This window comes from Chiloscyllium plagiosum, unplaced genomic scaffold (genome assembly GCF_037043375.1).
Source record: "Chiloscyllium plagiosum isolate Xiang-an unplaced genomic scaffold, Cpla_swu_hap1 HiC_scaffold_12, whole genome shotgun sequence".
Lineage (NCBI taxonomy): Eukaryota > Metazoa > Chordata > Chondrichthyes > Orectolobiformes > Hemiscylliidae > Chiloscyllium > Chiloscyllium plagiosum.
Genome location: NW_028270150.1, coordinates 68,726,918 through 68,752,947, shown reverse-complemented (window position 1 = coordinate 68,752,947; position 26,030 = coordinate 68,726,918). Strand labels below are relative to the sequence as shown.

The 26,030-nt window shown below is 40.6% G+C and overlaps 1 protein-coding gene across 5 annotated transcripts in view; it reads right to left on the bottom strand.

Moving 5' to 3' along the window:
- The window catches only part of il1rapl1b (interleukin 1 receptor accessory protein-like 1b), a 1,405,689-nt gene that overhangs the window by 8,257 nt on the left and 1,371,402 nt on the right, over positions 1-26,030 (bottom strand). For 4 of the 5 annotated variants that reach the window (XM_043700749.2, XM_087992883.1, XM_043700748.2 and 1 more), the window contains 3 exons: positions 12,172-12,315; positions 7,637-7,807; positions 6,102-6,170 (listed from right to left, as the gene is read on the bottom strand). In XM_043700749.2, coding sequence (XP_043556684.1) covers positions 6,102-6,170; positions 7,637-7,807; positions 12,172-12,315 — 384 coding nt within the window. The remainder of the gene's footprint in view (positions 1-6,101; positions 6,171-7,636; positions 7,808-12,171; positions 12,316-26,030) is intronic. The other variant, XM_087992884.1, reaches the window with a different exon arrangement.

The following is a 26,030-nucleotide window of genomic DNA, read 5'->3' as shown; positions in this document are numbered from 1 at the left end:
ATACAGGATATCATCACTTTTCCACCATGGACTTCTGCAAACACATTATCCCTACACTTTCTGGATCACAACGAGAGGCTCAGGCTATTTTAACTTCACTAGACAGGCTGACCTCCCATTGGAATCTGGGATTGATGGATTGGATGACAAGAGGCTGGCTGGTCAGAATAAGGCGAGCAGGGCAGGAAATGCAGATGAGGACCAGCTCACATGTTTGTCAGCAAGAGGACCAGCCAGAATCCCAAACTAGTGATCATCAGAAACTTGCTGCCGGGCAGAAACGAGTGTTTCAAGAATGTCTTAGATACGAAAGAAACTTTTAAACAACAAAAGTATTTTGCATTTTCAGGGCCTGTTACATCTCAGCATTAGGGTTCTCTGGTGAGTTTGGCACCAGACCTCGACTCTGCTGCTGCCACTTACAAAGTCTGAAGGGCATCATGACATTTCAAATGTACAACTTCAATTCTTCCCTCATTTGTCCAGAGCAAGCACTTCCTGAAATGCGCCTGTTAAAACAATGAAGTGCACGAATGTAACACAAATCTTTTAAAAATTCATTTCTGGAATATGGGCTTTGCCAGCTGGGTCAGCATTTACCATCCATCCTTAGTCTAGTGAGTATTATTCTATAATGTGTAGTCCTTGGTTTGATGACAGCACTCCTGCCTCTTCGTGAGAAGGTTGAGTTGAAGCCCCACTCCAAAGGCTGAGCATGTAATTCAACCTCACATTTCAATGGGTCAACGAAGCCATCTCTCAGACGAGATGCTGCACGAAGGACCTTTCTGCTGTTTCAGGTAGATATAAAGGATTGTGTGTACAATTCAACAACAATAACACAGTAAACTACACTGTTGTGCTAGCAAACCAAAGTTACCACTGAGTCACATAAGGAGACATTAGGACAGATGACTAAAAACTTGATCAAAATGACAGGTTTCAAAGAGGTTTCCTTTTCAGTGCTTTAGTCAACACTTGCTCTATCAATCAAGTAAATTGGTAGTCTAATTTCCACCACTACAACTTTATTAACTGCAAAGCATTTTGGGGCATTGAAGGGTTGTGAAAATACGATATAAATACACAATTTTCTTTTCTTTAATACTAATATTTCCCAATGCACACTATAAACAATACATAAACACTGTCCACAAAAACACTGAAACACAATGAAGTAATAATGTTTGTTAGTGGGAATTCATAATACACGAACAATGTGAATCAGAAAAAAACCTGTAAATATTATTCAGAATTTTGATTATGTTAATACAAACATATGAGGTTTTGTCACTGGATGCCACTAGTTTACTTTGCAATTATTTTGGAACATTTCAAAGTGAGCTAATCATATTAAATTATGATTAAAACACAAAATTTGCTTGAAAATAGGTTGAGTGAAATTACTACAAATAGAGAAGCTGTGGGAGGCACTTAAAGAAATGTTTCATTATTCTCAACAAAGATATGCTCTGTTGAAAAATGATGACCCCATGAGAAGGATGCACCACTTCCTGCTAAGTAAGGAAGTTAAAGATGGTATCAAATTGGAAGCAATGTTGTGCAATGTTGCAAAGATTAATAGTAACTCAGAAGATTGAGAAATTGCATAATTGTGAACTGCAGAGGGGCCTGGATGTCATTGTAAAAAAAAGTAATTAAGGCAGCAAATAGATTCCTGGCAATGATTGCAAGGATGATTCTGAATAAAAGTAAGGAAGCCTTGCTATGATGTTAGAGAATATCAGTGAGACCATACCTGTAGTACTGTGTACAGTTTTGACTGCTTACTTAAAGTACAATGTACAAGCATTGATAGCATTCACTCTCTGAAGACACTGGCAACTCAGTACTGTCTGCTGATCCAAGAAGTTCAACCAAAACCTGGATTGATTGAGGTGCAGTCATTTGCTGTCTCTTTGATTTCCAGATTAATAAATCCATATAATGAACAGATTGTTAAATAACAAAATCCTTCATTCAGCTCAATACAGACCTATACTTGTCCTTAGCTGGGCCTGTCTAAGGTTCAACTTGTAGATTCCTCTTAAAGATCAGGAATGCTTTCAGATATATCCTTAGCTGCCATGTAATGTAATGCGAATAGATAGAGTAACTATCCACATAACTGACTTCCAAATTCTTGGAAGTTTATAAATCTATTGAAAGCTAAATGGCCCTAAGTGAATATTGGAAACGTACAAGAAAAAAAAAGAGGAGAAAAGGCACACTACAAATAAAAACAAGTGCCAAAAGAAAACTCCAAAAAGTATATAGAGGTATTGTGGCTGAAATCACAAATCTTGCTCATCTTTGTGCATGACCATAAGATATGGCATAGGACTATCCCATAAAATGGAGATCAGATTTGTTATATTCAATGAAGCAAGGGCTTAGACTTCATAATTGCATTCTGAGATTTTCAGAATTTCAGAAGTATAAATAAATACTGGAATCTAAAAAGGAAATGATTTGGACAGGAACTCTATTTAAGTCATAGGAATTTTAATTTTGCTCAATCCTCTTTCATCTGTTACTGCATTTCTTATAGATATTTTCATCAACCTGTTCAGTTGTTCTTACACACCTCTGGAGTAAGTGGGGCTTGAATGTAAGCTAGGTAAAAACAATGACTGCAGATGCTGGAAACCAAATTCTGGATCAGTGGTGCTGGAAGAGCACAGCAATTCAGGCAGCATCCGAGGACAGGCAAAATCGACGTTTCGGGCAAAAGCCCTTCATCAGGAATAAAGGCAGAGAGCCTGAAGCGTGGAGAGATAAGCTAGAGGAGGGTGGGGGTGGGGATAGAGTAGCATAGAGTACAATAGGTCAGTGGGGAAGGAGATGAAGGTGATAGGTCAGGGAGGAGAGGGTGGAGTGGATAGGTGGAAAAGGAGCTGGGCAGGTCGGACAAGTCCGGACAAGTCAGCGGATTGTGTTGCTGAAGGTTAGAAACTAGGATGAGGTGGGGGCAGGAGAAATGAGGAAGCTGTTGAAATCCACATTGATGCCCTGGGGTTGAAGTGTTCCGAGGCGGAAGATGAGGCGTTCTTCTTCCATGCGTCTGGTGGTGAGAGAGCGGCGGTGGAGGAGGCCCAGCACCTCCATATCCTCGGCAGAGTGGGAGGGGGAGTTGAAATGTTGAGCCACGGGGCGATTTGGTTGATTGGTGCGGGTGTCTCGGAGATGTTCCCTAAAGCGCTCTGCTAGGAGGCGCCCAGTCTCCCCAATGTAGAGGAGACCGCATCGGGAGCAACGGATACAATAAATGATATTAGTGGATGTGCAGGTAAAACATTGATGGATGTGGAAGACTCCTTTAGGGCCTTGGATGGAGGTGAGGGAGGAGGTGTGGGCACAGGTTTTACAGTTCCTGCGGTGGCAGGGGAAGGTGCCAGGATGGGAGAGTGGGTCGTAGGGGGGCGTGGACCTGACCAGGTAGTCACGGAGGGAACGGTCTTTGCGGAAGGCGGAGAGGGGTGGGGAGGGAAATATATCCCTGGTGGTGGGGTCTGTTTGGAGGTGGCGGAAATGTCGGCGGATGATTTGGTTTATGCGAAGGTTGGTAGGGTGGAAGGTGAGCACCAGGGGCGTTCTGTCCTTGTTGCGGTTGGAGGGGTTGGGTCTGAGGGCGGAGGTGCGGGATGTGGACGAGATGCGTTGGAGGGCATCTTTAACCACGTGGGAAGGGAAATTGCGGTCTCTAAAGAAGGAGGCCATCTGGTGTGATCTATGGTGGAACTGCTCCTCCTGGGAGCAGATACGGCGGAGGCGGAGGAATTGGGAATACGGGATGGCATTTTTGCAAGAGGTAGGGTGGGAAGAGGTGTAATCCAGGTAGCTGTGGGAGTCGGTGGGTTTGTAGAAAATGTCAGTGTCAAGTCGGTCGTCACTGATGGAGATGGAGAGGTCCAGGAAGGGGAGGGAGATGTCAGAGATGGTCCAGGTAAATTTAAGGTCAGGGTGGAATGTGTTGGTGAAGTTGATGAATTGCTCAACCTCCTCGCGGAAGCACGAGGTGGCGCCAATGCAGTCATCAATGTAGCGGAGGAAGAGGTGGGGAGTGGTGCCGGTGTAATTACGGAAGATCAACTGCTCTACGTAGCCAACAAAGAGACAGGCATAGCTGGGGCCCATATGTCTATCTATGCAAACCCTTGTGCTTTCCTCTATCCCACTTCTGCATCATCTTTACTAATCATCGAGTTTCTTTGTTGCTCAAACTTGTGCCACCTCAGGTTTCTTTATACTTGAGCCCTCTATCCTCTTAATTATTTGCATCTGTTCTTCAGTCCCTAAATCAATTGCTGTGTTTCTCTGTTGTTCTGCCTGGGCTATCTTTAATACTTGTATTCTTCTCTGCTCTTCATCACTGCGCTATTTTTGTTAGTTCTCGTGCTTTCTAGTTTTTCAGATTCCAATCTTTGTGCAAAACATTCTTACAGCACTGTGCCTCATTCACACTGCGCAGCTAAACCTTCCTGTTCTGACTAATACTTTTTATGCCTACATCCTGTAGCTTTTGGCCCCTCGTGCAATTCTGCTCAAAATCCTGGTGCATTATTTTCCTCCATTTGCGGAAATCTTTATTTAACCTATGTTTTCAGTGCTGAACTAGGTCTTTCTGAAATTTCCTTCCACTAGAATCCTACCATCTTTACTCATTGGACCAAAGTGCAGCTTCAGAAACCCTCACTATCTGTCAGCCCTTTGAAATGTGAATTTAGTCTTGGTGGTTCTATGTGAAGTCTCCAAATTGTTTATTCTTATGACAATATTCTTTATTCTCAATTAGGACAACTTCCAAATTCAGCTCATCTTGAAATTATCCAAACCTAGGCTTCTTGTCCAGCATTCTTGTTGTTCAAGGAAAAATCCCCAGAATTCAACACTATTCCGTTAGTGCCTGACAACAACTTATAGGATGATATTGCTATGAAACCTTAAGGAGCAGATTCAGTGACTCTCAAACTCCTCACTGGAAAAACCAATCTTCTATAGATCCATGGCGCTAACGACTATGTTTTCATACTTTGCCTTGCCTGTTAGTGGTCAGCAGTTCAGCCAGAATTTAACGGCTGTCAGCATTGCTATACTGATGTGTTCTTTTGTGCAAACATACAGGCAGGCTGCTGGTCATACTTGACAGTAGGAATCAGGGCTGGAGTGGGACACTTTGCTGTATGGCACATACGACATCAATCTATTGCATGTGCCAGCTGCCTGCATGGCAAACACACTGAATGTTTATTCAATTAAATAGCCATATGAGAAAGTAGATGGGGACTAGTCTTTCATTTGAAGGTCCAATAGTGTAGGTGACAAAAGCATAGTGTATATGTAGACAAACTTTGTACTTGGTGCATTCAGCAACATGGACAGTGGTAGTAATTGAGGGTGCTTTAATGCAATGCAGATCATTGGTGCTGTAGATCCAGATGATATAGGGGATTATTTGGGTGACGCTCATTGTACTGACTTTGAAGAAGTTCAACACTAAATTACAGATATATGGGTAAAGATTCAGTGAAAGCGAGAGTGAGGGAAGAGCAGAAATGAGAGCTGTTGCAGATATAAATGCAAGCGCCTTAGTAAGAGAGAATGTGGGGTTGAAGCTCAGGTCAGACTTAACTGGAGGCAACTTAATGGTATGATAGAAAATAGCATTGCACAAGTACATGATTATGGTTCATCTTCTAGCAGAGAAGTGAATCTGAAGCCTAATTGCCTTGAATGTAGCTATGTCCTGACTTTTAAGCAATTTATATAAGAGCAATTTAAGAAATGATTAGTGATTTGTTTTCTCATCTCAATCAACTAATGTAACAAATACATAATGGCTTCTTATTGGTGACTGGTGCAGTCGGACTATCTCATGGCTGCAACAAATCTATTTTAAGTCTGATCAACATATTAATGATCCAAAATATAACCTTGCCAAGACATTCTTGGGATTACTTGAAAGTTGACAGTGGTCCATTTATTTCACTAACTTACAGCAGAGTTAAACAAATAGGAATTAAAAATGTCAGAGTTAATTGAAAATCTGATTCTGATAGATTTGAAAGTTTGATTTTAGTTATGGTTGACTTTGTACTTACTGTTCTCCCATCCGATTATAGTGGGGCACGAAGAGTGTTGCGTAGCACGGGATTGCGATTCAGCCCATACTATAAGTGGAGGGGAGAATGGTAGTATAAATGTTAGAACATACATCATATGTCAACAGTTACTGTGAAATAATACATTTATGAACATACATTAAATAGAAACATCCTACAGTATCATATAGATTAGTGTATTAATTCTGAGTGTGTTTTGGAAGTGTATCTAAGACAACAATGTTACAAGACTCTATATGCAAAGCTCTCAAGCAAAAGTGCAATATTTGAAACATTTTAAGCAATGCCACATGGTCAATAACAGAATGACCTTGGTAGTTAAAGACACGAAGATGCATTCGAAAATCGTATATTCTGAATTAGTCCATTGGTCCAATTTTCATGTGTCTGTAGAAGCAAAGTACATAAAGAGTTTATTGCTGATAGAATTCAAGGACCAGGACAAGCTACAGCTGTTATTCTGAAATTCTGGCTGTGACCTGTGTTTATGAGTTATGTATTTGAAAGCATGTGACCCGGACTGTAGACAGCCCTTTAGCTGCTAAAATTTCCAGAATGTTGCTTTTGAAAGAAAGATTGAATTATCATCAGTTGCAACCAGGCAGAATGAGATGGAGTTGGTATTCAGTACCATAGTAAAAATTAACTGTGTTGGTTTACAGCACATAGGAATATAGTAGAAAGTACTTTTGGAGTTTAAGTCTCATATACAGATATATAAATGTGGAAAGTCCTTTCATCTTCATATCACAAAACATGAGTTTTAACTCCAAAGTGACATGAAATAACAATCATTTTGATTTTTATACAAGCAGTGTCACTTTAGTAACTCACTGAGTTAAATGTGTATTGTACTTCCAAGTATTTGTATGTATATTGCAGTTTCCACAGCCCTAGGGTGTGCCAAAGCACTTTATAGGCAGTTTTTGAAGAGTAATCATTGTTGTGAAGCCAGAAGCATAGCAGCAGCTTGTACACAACAAAGGTCCATAAACAACATTGTGAATAATGAGTTGATTGTTAATTTTCAACTTTTGGTTTAGGGAAAGCTATTGGCTGGGACACTAGGCAGAGCTCCTGGTGAAAGGTTTTTGCCTGAAACGTCGATCCTCCTGTTTCCTCAGATACTGCCTGACCTGCTGTGCTTTTCCAGCACCACACTCTTGACTCTAATCTCCAGCATCTGCAGTTCTCACTTTCTATTAGGCAGAGCTCGCCTGTTCTTCCATGTGAACTTTAAACCTGGCTCAGAGGGCAGACAATGTTTTGGTTTAGCATCCCATCTACAAGAAAGCCCCTCAGAGTGCAGCTTTGCCTCACAGCTGAGCTTGCCAGCTTATATTCCTGCTCAAGTCTCTGGTATTGAGAGCACAACTGACTGAGCCATAGTTAGTACTTCACACAGTTGCTCCTTTTGGTCACCAGAAGTAACGTGGTTGTTACAATGTGGTCAATTCAAACAAGAGAAACCAGATAAAAAAGCATTTAAAAAATGCAGGAAATGATGTACTTACTTCCAGTTGGAATCAAGTCCCGATCAGGGATAAATAACTTGTACCCATAATGTTTCTCTAGCACATCTGGTAAGATCTCCAGAGCAAAACGTTCCTCCTCTGTGGTTTCTTGGTTCCACTGGTCAGGGTCGACTTTGGTGTATGATAGGTATGCATCATAATCTTTGTTCTCTGAAAAACAAGTTACATATTTTTTAACCTGAATGAACTCTATTGTTTTCCATTGTCAATGTGCTGCTCTTGGTTCATGAACAAGAAATGTCATTAAATAGAATCAGCTGATCAGTCTGTCAATCTAATAACCTCAAAATAACTGTTCTAAGTCAGACATCAAAATCAGCATTTTTTGTGAAAGAAATAATGAAAACAATCAATGCTTTGAGTTGGAAATGTTAACATATTTGAAACAGAACATCCATATCATGAGTCATTTCACAAAAGAAAATTCTTAGCATCCCTTTAATTGTTCAATATTTTCCCCTTAATGTTTTAGTCTTTGTCTTTGAGGCTACACAATAAATATTATGGAGTCTACCACAGGGTAAGTTTTAGATATTTTCAAACCAACCCATTTAGAGATGTTACTGAATGCTGACTTCCTACTCAGATGTCACGGTATTATAACTGCATCACAAGAACCCACCTCAATGGGTCACACATTTATGCAAACTGGATGACAATAAGTCAAATCAATGGAAATAAAAATCAGGTGACATATAAAATAGGCTATCAACTTGCTATCACCTACATGACATTTTGCACAAAGTGAAATTTCACCCCCAATATATCTTCAATCCAAAAACAATTATATTGAACTCCCAAATAATCAACTAACTGAAAAACGAAATGAATGCAATATCTTGTTGATGCCACCAGTTCTACATTTAAATGTCAATTCTAATTGAAATAGCTAAAATGCATTATTCTTAAAGCTGCCTTCCACTAAACTTTGCCAAGACTGAATTATTATATATCAAACAGCATATAGTTCTAATTTTTACTTGAAATAGGAGCTACAACTGTTATTAAATCAATTATTTTTATATAAAACATACAAAACCTCAAATACCTAGACTGTATCCTGTTGCTCTTTTGGGATAAATCAAAATAACTTGATCAATTTATTTTAACTGATCTGCCGAATGAAGAAGGTATTGACATTTGCAACGAATGAATTCATCTAATGCAGAGTAAATAATCAGCAGAGACAACTGCTGCTCATACATTTAGTGAAGTGATTCACTGTTGGTTCATTGCATGCTGTGTCTCAACATGAACTCATGTTCTAATTTCCCCTCAAAAAAGCAGCTGCACTTCAGGCTTTAAGCAGGACTAAACACTGACATCTTAAATACATCTGAGCTTCAAATAATTATTTGATAGCATTTCATGCATCAGTTCATGCATCAAGTCACAATTAACTTTATGTTCGGAAAAGAATGGTTTTTGTACCATTTAGTTTATTATGTTCCTCCTTGCTGCTGTTCAACATTACAACTTAGGTAGTATTTCAGTAATTGCTGTTACAGAAAATGTGTTAGTGGGAAAAGAAATATAATACTTGAGGATGATAATCACTTACAATGTTTAATGATTTGTTATGCCTGGTAGTATTTATATGAAGACAACAGAAATACTAAAGTAAAGCGGTAACCATTCATTTTGCTGTTCACACAACAATTTTAACTTAAAATTCATTGGGGATAGACAACAGACAATAGACAATAGGTGCATGATTAGGCCATTTGGCCCTTCGAGCCAGCACCACCATTCATTATGATCATGGCTGATCATCCACAATCAGCATCCTATTCCTGCCTTATCCCCATAATCCTCGAATCCACTATCTTTAAGAGCTCTATCCATCTCTTTCTTGAAAGAATCCAGAGACTTGACCTCCACTGCCTTCTGGGGCAGAGCATTGCATATATACACCACTCTGGGTGAAGAAGTTTCTTCTTAACTCTGTTCTAAATAGCCGACCCCTTATTTTTAAACTGTGTCCTTTGGTTCTGGACTCACCCATCAGCAGAGACATGCTTCTTGCCTCCGGAGTGTCCAATCCATTAATATTTTTATACGTCTCAATCAGATCGCCTCTCATCCCTCTAAAGTCAAGTGTATACATGCCCAGTCGCTCCAATTTTTCAACATATGATAGTCTTGCCATTCCGGGAATTGACTTCGTGAACTTAAGCTGCACTCCCTCAATAGCCAGAATGTTCTTCCTCAAATTTGAAGACCAAAATTGCACTGCAAAACAATACTCCAGATGTGGTCTCACCAGGGCCCTGTAAAGCTGCAGAAGGACTTCTTTGCTCCTATACTCAATTCCTCTTGTTATGAAGGCCAGCATGCCATTAGCTTTCTTCACTGCCTGCTGTACCTGCATGCTTGCTTTCATTGACTCATGTATAAGAACACCTATACTTCGTTGTACTGCCCCTTTACCTAACTTGACTCCATTTAGATAGTAATCTGCCTTCCTGTTTTTGCTACCAAAGTGAATAACCACACATTTATCCACATTAAACTGCATCTGCCATGCATCCGTCCACTCACCTAGCTTGTCCAAGTTATCCTGTATTCTCATAATATCCTCCTCGTATTTTACCCTGTCACCCAGCTTTATGTCATCAGCAAATTTGCTAATATTACTTTTAATACCTTCATCTATATCATTAATGTATATTGTAAATAGCTGTGGTCCCAGCACCGAATCTTGTGGTACCCCACTGGTCACCGTCTGCCATTCTGAAAGGGACCCATTTATCACTACTCTTTGCTTCCTGCCAGCCAGCCAATTTTCAATCCAAATCAGTATTTTGCCCCAATACCATGTACCCTAATTTTGCTCATTAATCTCCTATGTGTGACTTTATCAAAGGCTTTCTGAAAGTCCAGGTACACTATATCCACCGGCTCTCCCTTGTCCATCTTCAGAGTAAAATCCTCAAAGAAATCCAGAAGATTAGTCAAGCATGATTTCCCTTTTGTAAATCCATGCTGACTTTGACCTATGCTGTTACTGCTATCCGAATGAGTTGTAATTTCATCTTTTATAATTGACTCCAGCATCTTTCCCACCACTGACGTCAGGCTAATCGGTCTATAATTCCCTGTTTACTCCCTCCTTCCTTTCTTGAAAAGTGGGACAACATTAGCCAGCCTCCAATCTGCAAGAACTGATCCTGAATCTATAGAACATTGGAAAATGATTACCAATATGTCCACAATTTCTAGAGCCACCTTCTTAAGTATTCTGGGATGCAGACCATCAGGTCCTAGGGACTTATCAGCCTTCAGACCTAACCATTTCCTGACTAATATAAATTCCCTTCAGTTCATCCATTACCCGAGGTCCTTCAGCCACTATTACAGCTGGGAGATTGCTTGTGTCTTCCCCAGTGAAGACAGATCCAAAGTACCTATTCAATTCTTCTGCCATTTCCTTATTTCCCATAATAAATTCACCTGTTTCTGTCTTCAAGGGCCCAATTTTAGTCTTAACCATTTTATTTTTCTTTTCACATACCTAAAAAAGTTTTTACTATCCTCCTTTGTAATTTTGGCCAGTTTGCCTTTGTACCTCATTTTTTTCTCCAAGAATTGCCTTTTTAGTTATCCACTGTTGCTTTGTAAAAGTTTCCCCGTTCTCCGACTTCCTGCTCATCTTTGCTATGTTATACTTCTCTTTCATCTTTATACAGTCTTAACTTCCCTCGCCCCTGCTTCCCCTCAGGATCTTTCTTCCTCTTTGGAATGAACTGATCCTGCACCTTCTGCATTATATCCAGAAATACCTGCCATTGTTGTTCCACTGCCATCCCTGCTAGGGTATTGCACCATTAAACTTTGGCCAGCTCCTTCCTCATAGCTCCATAGTTCCCTTTGTTCAACTGCAATACTGACACTTATGATTCTCCCTTCTTCTTCTCAAATTGCAGATTAAAACTTATCACATTATGATCACTATCTCCTAATGGCTCCTTTATTTTGAGGTCCCCGATTAAATCCGGTTCATTGCACAACACCAGATCAAGAATGGCCTTCTCCCTGGCAGGCTCCAGTACAAGCTGTTCTAAGAATCCATCTCAGAGGTACTCCACAAACTCCCTTTCTTGGCGTCCAGTACCATCCTGATTCTCCCAGTCTACCTGCATGTTGAAATCCCTCATAACAACTGTAGTAATACCTTTGTGACAGGCCAATTTCAACTCTTTATTCAACTTATACCCTACATCCTTTATTTTATACATACACAGAATGTTTTGTAAAGTTGATAAGATCTTCACTGCATTTACCCCAAATCTTCCATCAAAGTGCCCAACATTTATATGTTCAGGTACCTTCATATTATAAATAAGAAATCAATAACACATTTATACATCTTATGCATCTATTACAATACCACATAAAAACACTCAGAAATACTTTTTCAAAAAGGACCATTAATTCTATTGCGTTTGTGTCCAGATATGCTGTCATAAGAATCCTAACATTTCAGTGATATTGATCTCACGAATACTCCTTACCTCCATCTAGTTCATCTGCTCCAAAATGATTGCGATAAAATAGCATAATATCTATCTTATAGCATTTGTACACAATCACCAGACAGACCAGCAGCAGAAGGATAGCCCCCAATCCACCCGCAAGTTCCACAGTGTACATCAGTTCTGGGATGAAAAAAAACAAAGTCAGCAGGGTGAAATACAGAAACTAGGTATTATTTGCAAATACATTACGTATTGGACTTGCATATCTTCTTACATGTGGTTATCAACTGTATTTTTCTGCTTTAAGATTTAAGTGAAATTTGGACTATTCCCATGGAAATTTTATCGAACCAATTTCCGCATTTAGCATTGAGTTAAATTCTCAAAGGTACATTCCTGTTTTTTTTTAGGATATTGGACACAAAACAGCAAAGTTGCATGATAGACTTAATACTTTCCCCACATTTTGTACTCTTAAAATTTATGCCAAACTCTCAAGTCCTTTGAATCTGATTTCTTGTGCATCACCATCCATTTTTTTAACCCCACTATTTACAGTCATTCTCTGGATTCCCTGGACTTAGTCCTTTGCAATTCCTTTTCTGAGTCTCCACCTTTCTGCCTTTTGCAAGGTCTGCCTTATTTACAAAGGGCAATGGGAGCTGTGCCTCCCAGCTACTGTAATCTGTTTGATCAATTTTGGGAATTGGAAAGATTCCCTCCATACTCACCTCTCCCCTCAACTGGTCTCATGCCTTTTTAAAACAAAATCATTTTCTATCTTCTCCCAGGAGGCTGTATGGATGATGAGGAGTGGGTTAAAATGGCATGTGCTATGTTGGATGAGGAGAAAGTATCAAATCCAGCAGAAAATGGTGGATGCATCTGCTGACAATCCAGGTGCACTCAGCAAATGGACTGGAGAGAACTTCGGCTGCATGAAGGAAAGCAGTACTTTGCAGTAGTCACCTTCAAGAGTAATGTTGAATTGATGTTGAATTGATGTTACAGGTTATACAGCTGCTAAAAGCCCTCTTTCAGAAGCATATTTCTATAACATTTCCTCACTGATCACTAGAATTACATAGGTATTGTAATATCCACTGTAGAAAATACCACTCTAGCCATCTAAAGGGATAAGTTTTTGATGGGAAAATGTAGAATGCCATTGAGCTTTTCACACAGAAACATGAGCGTTGGACGTTATCCATTTCAGGCACACTCTTAGCAATAGTGGCACAAATAATTATATTAATTTAATTACAGTAGATTTCTCTGGCTTCACCATGGATAGAATAAGTTACAACTTTAGAGAACAGTTGAATATATCTTTATGATGTTATCTATAAACTTTTTGGTGTGCAAACTGTAGCATAATGCCAATGAATTTCAAATATGTTTTCACTTCCTCAGTACCCTGCACTATCAAGAGTTCAGAGGTCAGAGGAACATCTTGCTTTTTGGCCCTTCGAACAAAACTCGTTATGGATGAGGGACAGCAATTCCCATTTACCTGATGAAATATAAAAACTTAAAATGGCACTGTTTTCACAGCTTTCTCAACTTCAGGATATTCAAAAGCACATCAGATGTCATCAAGTACATTTGAAGTACAGGCTTCCTATTTGTACACAGAAAAGTCTCACAAAAATCAATGTTTTAAATGTTGGTTGAGAAATAAATATTTGTGAGCACATTGTGGAGAACTCCCAGTTATTCTGCAAAAAGTACGAAGGAATTTTTTACATTCACCTGAAAGGGCAGATTGTCTGGGTTTAATGAGTTATCTGATCAATACATAGTTCAGCACACATTCAACAGTGATCTGAAATGTCAGTTAAGATTTTTATTTCCAAATCTCTCAAATATGACTTGAACCCCAACATTCTGCATTGGAGGCAAGTATATTACCCTTAAGCTGACTTGGTTTATATTGCCTTTTCTTGTTCCTTTATGTCCTTCTGCAGCATAAGGAACTTGTCACATTTTTGTACTACTCAGTCAGGCATACTTTCAAATATTGAGTTTAATATTGATGTAGTATGGTTTGCACTGTTTTCATTGTTTCCATTTTAACAAAGAAAATGTTTTTAAAATGCCTGAACAAGAATACATTTCGGATCTGTTCCCAAACTTCTGTTTATGCTGGTTTATAAAGAAAATATAATAGGTAACTCTTCCTTCAATCTTTCCTCAATCCTGCTGAGAAAGACCAATCCTCCAAATGCTGACTTCAGCAGCAATGAGAAACTCAGAGTGAGGAGAACTGCTGACATGAATTTACACTTTTGACTCGATTACATTGCACAGAACATTTTATGTTAATCCAACATCACTATCTTGGCAGCAATATGCCATCAGCTGGTCTAGTCTGGTTTCACACATAGATAGATTGACATTCAAATGAACTCATTCCAATCTGAGCCTAACATCCTTGCAGAATGTCTCAATTAAACTCTCGCTGAACCTAATGCACTTTCATTCTCAATTAAACCACCTTCAAAAGGCAATTTGAACGCACCATTAAGCATGTAGTATTCTGTACTGAATCTCCAAGATCACTAACTGTCAGATTTTACAGATTTATAACTTTCAACTAAAGCAAGGTAAATAGTGAAACAAATTAAAATATTTGTAAACAAGACATTAAAATTAAGCCTTTATAAGGGTGGCATGGTGGTTAGCACTGCTGCCTCACAGCATGAGACCCGGGTTCAATTCCGGCCTTGAGCGACTGTCTGTGTGGAGGTTGCACGATCTCCCCGTGTCCGCGTGGGTTTCCTCCGAGTGCTCCGGTTTCCTCCCACAATCCAAAGATGTGCAGGTTAGATGAATTGGCCATGCTAAGTTGCCCATGGAGTTTAGGGATGTGTAGGTTGGTGCATCAGTCGGGGGTAAAATGTAGAATAATAAGGTAGGGGAATGGGTCTGGGTGAGTTACTCTTTGGAGGGTCGATGTGGACTTGTTGGTCTAAATGGCCTGAATCCACACTGTAGGGATTCCATGATAACTTGTATTAGGAAACAACAATATTAATACAGTATAGGATAAACAATATTATTGTGTTATTGAACAGATTTTATAATTTTAGTACAATCATTATATACAAATATAAACTAACAATGTTCATTTACATCATATTTGTTATTCCAAATATTTACTCAATTATTAATGAGTAACATATTTGCACTCCTCTGCCCACATACGATTATCTAAATCATTCATCCCTTGGAAAGTTAAACACTTTACCTTCACTCATGGTATTTGTAGTTGAAATATACTCTGATTATGCTGTTGGTTAGGTCAGTTGGCTCGAAGATTGGTTTGTGATGCAGAGAGGTGCCTACAGCACAGTCCTAATTTTCATACCATCTGAGGTTACCATAAAGGCGGCACCTTCTCAACCTCTCCCTTTGCCTAAGGTGTGGTGACTCTCAGATTAAACTCAAGACCAGTTATGTCTCTCCAGTGAGAGAGCAACCCTATGGGATTATGATAAATTTCTGTTTTTGTTCTCTGATTATCCAGCTGAATGTGAAATTTCCAGTGTCTGACTGGGCAACAGTGGGAAGGTTGGGAGAATACAGTGAGAATAAGAAAATGAGAGTTACAGCAGCAAGACAAAAATAAAATAAAATAAAAGAATGACGAATTTTGGAAATCAAACAAAAACAAATAATGCTGGAAAAGCTTAGCAGGTCTGGCAGTATCTGTGGACAGATATCTGATTTAACGTTTTGGGTCCAGTGACCCTTCTTCAGAACTGATTCATTAAACATCTAATTCTTACCTAATCTCACTTCATTTATCTGCAGGTTGCTATTCTCCCAGGTACTAGTGAGAAACTAGACAGTGTCAATGTCTGTTATAAAGGTCAGAGTTTACTGCATGGCTATAGCTCACTGGCCAGCAGTTCCTAACATCTCAGTGCACACTTCATGGTCAGCGACTGCCTGTACTTACTTTCTCTACAGAGGTGCACATCTGCAGAGCATCAGTTACATCGCATCATTATGGCACATTTCACACTAGGTTATAAACAGGTCAACATTTGATTATGTACTGTGGGATTTATCAACACCTTACACTGCAGTGCTGATGCCAGAGTAGTTGGCACATGATATCAAGTATCTATGTTACGTATTGGGATAAGATGCATGTCTGTGCTCTTAGATTACTTTGTCACGATTCAGTCACTCTGCACTTAGCTGGATCCTCACAGCATCTCTCTATTGCCAGGCCTTTTACTGCACTGCTATGTCATTCAGAACTAACAGGCTCACAATACTAACATCCTGTCTTGCCTTTTCAGCATAGACTGAAAGTCAGGCAGTTTGTCATGTTTCCCAGAATTGACCAGCCCAGTCAGTGAATGTGTTGGTGTATGACAATGTCACACCTACAGCATGTGCCTGCAGTTTATGTGGCAAGCACACTGCATGAACTCCCACCAAATGGCCATGTCTGAGAATATAATGGTAGCAGCCTGGAAAACTGAAGCAAGCACAAAGAATGCTCGAAAAACTCAGCAGGTCTGGCAGCATCCATAGAGAGGGAAACAGATTTATCATTTCGAGTCTGGAAGATTCTTCTTTTGAGTGATGTTGTCAGATCCTGCACTGTGTTCTGTTACCCTGATACACTTGCATAGTATGATCTATCTGAGTCACACAACACTTTTCACTGTACCTCAATACAAGTGACAGTAATAAATCAAACAAACCAAATTTTTAAAAAAATGCTTCTGAACTGCTAGCACTTTTGGTGGATGCTATAGCCCTTAGTCCAGTCAGGGGATGCCACCAGTCAGTCAAGGTCACCATTCACATACTTACATGTAACGCTGCTTTCTTTGGCTAATGTGAGGGGTCAAGATTTCAGTAATTCAATCAAACTTAAATTTTCTACTGTATTGGTACAACATGGTTTGTGCTGCATATATCTGAATAAAGGCGGAGTTGAAAGTGTAGTGCTGGAAAAGCACAGCAGGTCAGATAGCATCTGAGGAGCAGGAGAATCGATGTTTTGGGCATAAACGCTTATCTCTCAGCCCCAGAGAGATAAATGGGAGGGGGGTGGGGCTGGGAAGAAGGTAGCTGGGAAAGCAATGGGTAGATGGAGGTGGGGGAGAAGGTGATAGATCAGACAAGGAGGGCGGAGTGGATAGATGGGAAAGATGATGGACAGGTCAAAAGGGCGGCCTCGAGTTGGAGGCTTGGGACTGGGATGAGGTGGGGGGAGGGCAAATGAGGAAACTGGTGAAATCCAGATTAATCCTGTTTGGTTGCTGGGTCCCAAGGCAGAAGACAAGGTGTTCTTCCTCCAGGCATCGGGTGATTAGCGTTTGGCGATGGAGGAGGCCCAGGACCTGCATGTCCTTAGTGATGGATAAAGGCTAACATGTTAAAGGTCCTCAGAGAGACAGTCAATGGCCCTCCCTGTTCGAGGTAACCGTAAGTACTGTATTGAGGACTGTTCTGAAGCCTGATTTGTGTCTGCTGCAAGTGGCACTGGTCACATTACAAAGGAGCTGTTTTGTTTCTCGATATTCCCCACACAGGAACCATCCACATTGAATCCAGCCACTGCAGATGTTAATGTAATTGTGGCCAGAGTTCAGTAAAGTTCCACAGGAATTGTAGAGGCCCAAGTGTATCGGTGAGTCCAGGACCAGCAGCTGCTGACCAGCCTCCACATGAAGAAATGGCTGCAGCAGTTCCTTCAGCTTGCCAAGGAGATTCAGCGTGGCAACAACTTCCAGACCTCACTGCCATTTCAAACTGAGGATGTGCCCGACTCTGTAACATAACTGCATCATCACTTACTGGAATGGGCTTGGTGTTCTGAAGTGGTGGGTGGTCATCATATTCCGATGGCCAAGGTGATAGCAGCATTTAGAGGTTGCTGTCAAAGATCCACTGTAGGGTCTTTCAATTATCAACCCACAGATGTTTCAAGGCTGTTTACCCATGCAATTTGTGCAAGCTTATACCACTTCATCTTGTTTTCTGCTGGAGCCTGGGCTACAGCAAAGAAGACGGCACCAGGTAACATGGAATGCCAACATCCTTGAGAACTCCCATGTACCTGCTTCATTCCAAGGGCTGGGAGCCAGGGGATACGGTCTGCCTGACGACTGCAGCTCTAACCTTGCCTGAGGCTGGGGGAGACATAGCACAGCCCAATCTTCAGCTAGGACCACGATGGAGCAGACGATAGGCCTCCTGAAGTTAAGATTCCGATCCCTGGATCGGTTGGGTGGTAGGGATAAGGTTATTGGTGCAGAACACTCTGGATAGGGTGTGCTGTGTGCTATGCACTCTTGCATGCTGTACTTTGGAGCAGACAAAAGAGGGATATGATCAATGTTGAAGAACTGGGAGAACGGCAACAGTCTTCCAAGGAGAAAGGTGAGGACCTTCCTTCTCATCATTAACATCCTGAGGGCTCAGGTGTGGCAGGCAGGAAAAACATTCTGGAAACTCTAAAGTGTCCTGACAGGGGAGTGTGGAGGGAAGCTGTGCATGTGTCACTCCTTCTCTCTCACTGTCTCCTTGAGAAAAAGGATCACCTACAGTAAGGCCCAAGTGCCCTCATTCCCATGATGCCTTGCTGCAGATGCCAAACACCAATGGCTAAAATGGTACACTGCAGTTCTGTGGGCATCTCCAACAGCCACTGTTCTGATGGACCTGGCCTTCCATGGAAACATTCAAAGGTATATGAGCTGGAGCCAGAATGGAGCCCTTCATTAGGAAGGGCTTATGCCCAGACCATCGATTCTCCTGCTCCTTGGATGCTGCCTGACCTGCTGTGCTTTTCCAGCACCATTTTCCTGACTCTGATCTCCAGCATCTACATTCCTCAATTTCTCCTGGAGCCAGGTTGGTACTAATAACTCCTTCAACCTTCGACAAGTCAGCCGAATGTCTTTGACAAACTTGCTTGCTGCTCCTATGTCTATTTGTGCATTTGTTGGTGCCCTGGAGAGGTTCTTCCTTGGCCAGCTGGAATGACATGCCAGTGATTTGCTCACCAGAAGGTGCTCCCGAGTCTAATCGAGATGAAGTATCTGAGATGGTGGAGGGTGCAGGAAACACTCTTCTTGGTGCATGCTCTGAGGCATCTGTGGTTTTCTTCTTGGAGATGGAGGAAGAGATGTTGAACGTAGGGGCTGCTGACATGAAGGTAGAGACTGTACGGATGTTATTGGAGCCTGCAGAACACAAGAGGGGACTGCACAGCCCAGGGGCAGAAATTTGAGCATGTTAAAAATGCACAGACAGCAGTGGAAATAGGGAAGCAGACATGCACAACACAATGAAGCTTACTTGGTTGCTGGGAATGTGGAGGTCTTGGCATCCCTACATGAGGGCTCACAATCCTCTCCTGCTAAATCTAGGAACTTCTCCTTGTCGGGGGTAAGAAGATGAATGCCAATCTCTCTGCCACCTGCCTTTCAGCCCTATTGTGGGTCATTTTCTCAGCAGATGGAGTGAAATGGAAGTAGCTGGTATTGCAGTTAGTGCTGATGGAAGTGGAGGAAAGGTGGTGAGGTGTCCTGAATGAGTAAGATTGCAGAGGGACAGAAGGAATTCGCTTTTTTATGGAGGGGGGATTGGGACCCTTTGAGTGGGAAATGATTCACGCAATTTTGAGACTGGTCATAGTGAGCCTTGGTGGGCTGGGTTAGAGTGAGTGAGAGATAGAGAGAAGAAGGTCTCAATGGAGTGCAGAAAGTCATTAAGCTTCTCAAGAAATCACTGCGTGTTCCCTCGGACTGTTGACACCGCATAGTGGCAAGGTCTGGTGCCGTGATAGTCTGCTCTGACAGTCCTGGGGAAAAGGAGTGGTCTTCCTTCACACTGCCCCATCCACCTCACAGGTTCAAAAATGTCTCTCTCAGACATGGCTTTTCCACATGTGCAACACCACACTAAGGGGAGAAAGTGAGGACTGCAGATGCTGGAGATCTGAGCTGAAAATGTGTTGCTGGAAAAGTGCAGCAGGTCAGGCAGCATCTAAGGAGCAGGAGAATCGACGTTTCGGGCATGAGCCCTTCTTTATTCCTGAAGAAGGGCTCATGCCTGAAACGTCGATTCTCCTGCTCCTTGGATCCTGCCTGACCTGCTGCGCTTTTCCAGCAACACATTTTCAACACCACACTAAGGGCAGTTCCTGGCTTGCAGTGTTTGAAATGGTGTGTGGCTGGTGTTTAAACATATGCAGAAACAGCTTGAATGTCAGAAGGTGTCAGCACCAGTGATCAGTCCTGCCTCTGCAGAGAGCAAGACTGTGGGAGACTCGCCGCATGGAGGAAGGGTGCATAAATAATAAGGTGAGCAGCGGAGAGTTGCATTAGGAAAATCACCAGGGCTCACTGAGGGGAGCCTTCGCGAAACTCCCCCAAAACATAAGAAAACTCAGCCCTAAAGTGTTTCTAATAACATGTAATAGAAATACTTCAGGATGTACTCCAAAGCCATAAATACATGTACACTTTGAAAAAGAAAATTGAAAATATGTACACACTGGTTTATTGTTTTCATTTGAGTACTTTGTTGCAAACAGCAAAAGTGTAACAAATGCTTCAGGTGAACGTAATCCTTCAGAATGGGGGAATTGTTTGTACGTGTGTAATTCAATTATAATTTTGGTTCATAATTTTCCGATGTGGCATCTGGGTTGATGATTGAGGCCCTAAGTCACTGGTATATCATCAACTAATTGCTGAAAGATTCATCTTCACAATTGGGTCCATACCTTAGCCTTTCAATCAAATATTTTAGAGTACAATGATGGAGTGTGTGGCGTGGTGTTTAAACAGAGTGAGAGTAGTGTGAAAGAATAAGGCTGTATGTGTGGGTGAGAGTTAGCCATGCCAGCCACGTGATGTGGGGAGTAAGGCTTCATGGTTGCTGTGCCATGATGTTGCTGGGCAGGGGAAATATTGGATTGCCAACACTTGTCCAGGTTCATGGCAGCCTTTCAAAGATGGCACGGGCACAATGGTACCTGTGTTTTAGCCAACTAGCGATTTATTCGGAGAATGGCACTTGATAAGATGGAGGTGGAATCGGACATAACAGGTTTCATAGAGGTTGAGAAGGTAATTAGTGAGGCTCATCTATAAAATATAGCAAGAAAATTCACCAGGCCTCGTAGATGGAATCCCTCCAAAAATCTTGATGCAACTTGGACACAGCCACTTGGGGTGGCACGATGGCTCAGTGGTTAGCACTGCTGTCTCACAACGCCAGGGACCCGGATTCAATTCCAGCCTTGGGCGACTGTCTGTGTGGAGTTTGCACATTCTCCCCATGTCCGCGTGAGTTTCCTCTGGGTGCTCCGGTTTCCTCCCACCGTCCAAAGATGTGCAGGTCAGGTGAATTGGTCATGCTAAATTGCCCATAGAGTTAGGTGCATTAGTCAGAGGGAATGGGACTGGGTGGGTTACTCTTTGGAGGGTCGGTGTGGACTAGTTGGGCCAAAGGGCCTGTTTCCACACTATAGAGAATCTAATCTAAAACCTAAGATTCAATCATTAGTCTTTCTTGCAAGAAAAGATCTTACAAGCATCATACCAACTTTATTAGTGATAGGGAAGATAATATAAATTAACATACTACAACTCTTTTAACATGTTGCATCCAGGCAATGTGCTGAGAATTCCATTTCTTCAGCATCACAGAGCAGAAACTTGCCCATCAGCTCTAATATGACAGCTCTGTTTATTTCGGGCTTGCTGTCAGCGCTCCCATGGGAAAAGAAGACAAGGCCTGTTTGCTAATGAATCTTTTCAACAACTAAGGACATTCATTTAGTGGTGTACACTGAAAACATAATTTTGTGACCAAAAATGGAAAAAGCAGCTCGACTACAATGTACCTGCAGGAATGATCCTTTAACACATGACTTGCAGCTAATGAGTCATCCAGTTGACATAATTATGATGAAACATAATAATGTTCATATCTGAAGTACAGGTCTTTCTGTTAAAACATGTGTTTTGTCAACGTGAATTCACCGTAACGTGATTGACGAATCGGGGACACTGCTTCCATGGTGCAAACTTTTAAAGTGTGTGTCGACTGTAATGTGATTACATTGCCTACACTTTAAACACTGTTTCTAAAGTGTGAGGTTTCTATTACGTGACCATCGCATTATAAAAGAACTGACTGTACCTAAATTTTGAAGGGAAATAGGTCAAAAGAGAAAAACTCCATTTTGCTCCTGGACAAATTGGTAAACATGACAGGGCAAACTGTATTCCTTTTTTCTTCAAGTATGCCAGGTTTTGGTTTACAGATTGTATTTCTCTATGAGCAGATGTTTGGGTGGTGGGGAGATTGCTATGAGAACAAAGGCAACTTGCAGGGTAGGATTTAAGAAAGAAATCCACCTCATGCAATAAAGCACTATTACAGGAAAACCACAAAATTCAAAAAGCACATTATTTGTGAAAAGGAAAAGTAGAAACAAAAACAGAATTTGCTGGAAAAGCTCAGCAGATATGGCAGCATCATGGAGTTCCGAGGAAGGGTCATCGGACCCGAAATGTTAATTCTGGTTTCTCTTCACAGATGCTGCCAGACCTGCTGAGCTTCTCCAGCAACTTCTGCTTTTGTTTCTGATTTACAGCATCTGCAGTTCTTTCAGTTTTTAAAAGGAAAAGCAGGACTGATTAGGGATCAGAAGGAAATTTATACTTAGAGGCAAGAGCTAAATAAATATGATGCAGAAACTGCCAGGCTATGGTGACAGAAGAGGAAACTCAGTCACTAGAGGGATTTCAAATTGATGAGGAGGTGAGTTGGATAGTTATCGTTAATAAATCACCAGACCAGATGAGGTGCATCCAGGATACAAACGAAGTGAGAGTGGAAATTGTAGAACATTCAAACATAAAAATTAAGAGCAGGAGTAGGCCATTCAGTGTCTTAAGCCCGTCCCACGACTCAACAAGATCGCAGTTGATCTGTCCCAGCTTCAAGTCCTCTTTTGTGCCACCTTCTTATAGCCCTCAACTCCTTAATATATCACAAATTTGCCTCCTCTTTAAATACTTCATGGTCTCTGGGCTGGAGATTTCCAGACATGTACTACACTTTGAGAGGAGAAATTTCTTTGCATCTCAGTTTTAAATGAGTGCCCCCTTATTCTGTAACTGTTTCTCCTAGTTTGGGATTCTGCCACTAATGTGGAAATATCTTCTCAGTATCAATTCTTTCAAGCCCTCTTCTATATTTCTGGTCTAGAAATTACAAACTAAACTCCTTACACTGAGGTAACCTATTTATTAACAATTCCTAACCATCTCATTCCTTCAGGAGAAACTGTTATAACATTTAGCTTCAACCAAGAATTCTATAAACTGAAAATAAAAGGGCTTTTCAAGCTATGGGCAGTTTCACAAAGTTAAAAAACATCCCTGATGGAAACAAATGCACTACATTGTTTACTTTATTGTAAAAACTCTCTCAATATAAATAAATTCCCATTAGCCTTCAACAATTATAACTTGCTGTTTTTCTTTCGCAAATTCTGGTTCAGAAAGCCTTACAAGTTAATCATTAGACTTGGAAACCATTTTCTCCATTCATCAAGTTTTATAACTACAGCTTCTGTGGTTCTTCCAAACTCTTATGAGATTCTTCTAAACTCTTATGAATAAAAGCGTCACTAGTTATGTCTTTGCAACTTAAAAAAAAGGCCTATTAAGACCCTCTGTCTTCTTGTGTTAATGAATCTATCATCAATCTATGATGATAGACTATGGCCATATAGTGAGTTCCTTTCTTTTGCAAGTACCTTGCAGGTGGCAACTAATTGAATGTCTTCCTGAAATCCAAATGCACTACATTAGGGAAGGTGGTGGAGAAATCGCAATATCCCTGGACTAGCAATCCAGAATCCCAAGCCAATATACTGGTGACATGAGTTTGAATCCCACATGGCAGTTTTTAATTCAATTTTTAAAAAAACCTGGAATAAGGAGCTGACCAAATGGAAACCATATAACCATTATCAATTATTGTAAAAACCCATCCAGTTCCCTAGTATCCTTTACATAGAAAATAGGTGCAGAGTAGATCATTATCCCATTAGCCTTGAGAACTATATCTAATAAATGTTCAATGTTTGGCCTCAACTGCTTTCTGTGGTCGAGAATGCCACAAGCTCACACTTGCTGGGTGAAGGAAGGAAATCTGCCATCCCTAATGTGTCCTGGCCTACATGTGACTCCAGACCCACAGCAATGAGGTTGGTTCTTAACTGTCCACAGGGCATTAAAGGATGGGCAATAAACACTAGCCCAGGCAGAAATGCCCATATCTTGTGAATGAATAAAACTAACTCTCACTTCCTCTCTGCCAACTTTGTGTTTTATCCTCAAAATAAATATATTCTCTGGCAAATTTGTCAAACACGATTGTCATTCACAAAACCATGTTGACTCTGTTTGATTCCATTAAATTCTAAATATATTTTCTGAATGGGCAGCTATTCTTTCCCTAAGAATGGACTCTAGTATTTTCCCAACAACAGATGACACCTTGATTAGCCTATTGATTTCTGCCTTCTATCTCCTTCTTTTCTTGAACATTGGGATCACATTAGCAGTTTTCTGAAAGTAAGCCTTGTGATCAGTGGATGAGTGAAGTAACCATGTGGACTTGGTTTTCTTCTTTACCAAAGGTAAACAATTTGTGGCCATAGTATTTTGATTTCAGGCTGCAACTTGGCTTGCTGGCTCAGATATTTGTTTTGGACTTTATGAGGTGATCTTTCACTGAAACACAAACAAGCAATGCTGCGCATTTGGTTTAAATTTTTAAAAGCCATATGTTTACTACACAAAAAATGACGAAGGAATAGAAATAACCAAAGTATTTACAGTTGACACAAATTTCAAGATTCCAAAATAGAGTGAAATAGAATTCTATTAATTTCAACTGCACGTCTTTATAGAACTTTCACCAAAGAGAGTTCCATTTCCTATTATATCTGTTGCACTTAACCTAATTGGTGCACCAACTGATAGCCTCTTCTTTGAGCTTTCATACAACTGAACTTAAGCATTCTCAGCTTCAAATAACCCCTTAATTGTTTTAATCAATCATGCCTGGTCTGGAAATTTCAAACTAAGCTCCTTACAATGAGGTAACCTATTTATTAACAATTCCTAACTATCACATTCCTTCAGGAGAAACTGTTATGCACATCTATCTAGCTTCAACCAAGAATTCTGTAAAGTGAAAACAAAAGGGCTTTCCAAGCCACAGGCAGTCTTCTTAAGCCAAAGAACATTGCTGATTGAAACAAATGCACAACACTGTTTACTTTGTTTCCTCATTAAAACTTTCTCAAAGAAACAAATTCCCATTAGCATCCAAAAATTGTACCCCACATGCTATTTTCTTTTTAACAAACTCAAAGCCTTACAAGTTAATGGATTTGAAATCCTGAAACACACTCAGTTTGATCCAATTAACCACTGAAAAATAAACCATCTTCCATATTCAACTTGTTTTAACAACAGCTTCATTGGATCAACTTATAAGTAAGAAGGCAAAATTCAGCATCAACTATATCTTTCGTGGAAGAATCTTCTAAAGCGATGGGAGTACTGAGCTCTGATGAATGACTTGGAAGACTTACATTAAGAACCTAATGATTATTGTTTAAAACTAATTATTTACAAAAAGACCTGCCGCTAATTGATAATATTACAGCGCTTACAGGTTGCAGATGGTCCTCAAGTTAGAAACAGTAGGACACGTACCTTACAATTCCAAGCAAATTACATGCAGCTGATTATGTCAGTGAAATCTCCACAAGTAGCAAGACAATATTTAGTTTACAACGGAGGCAAATAGATTCTGCATTG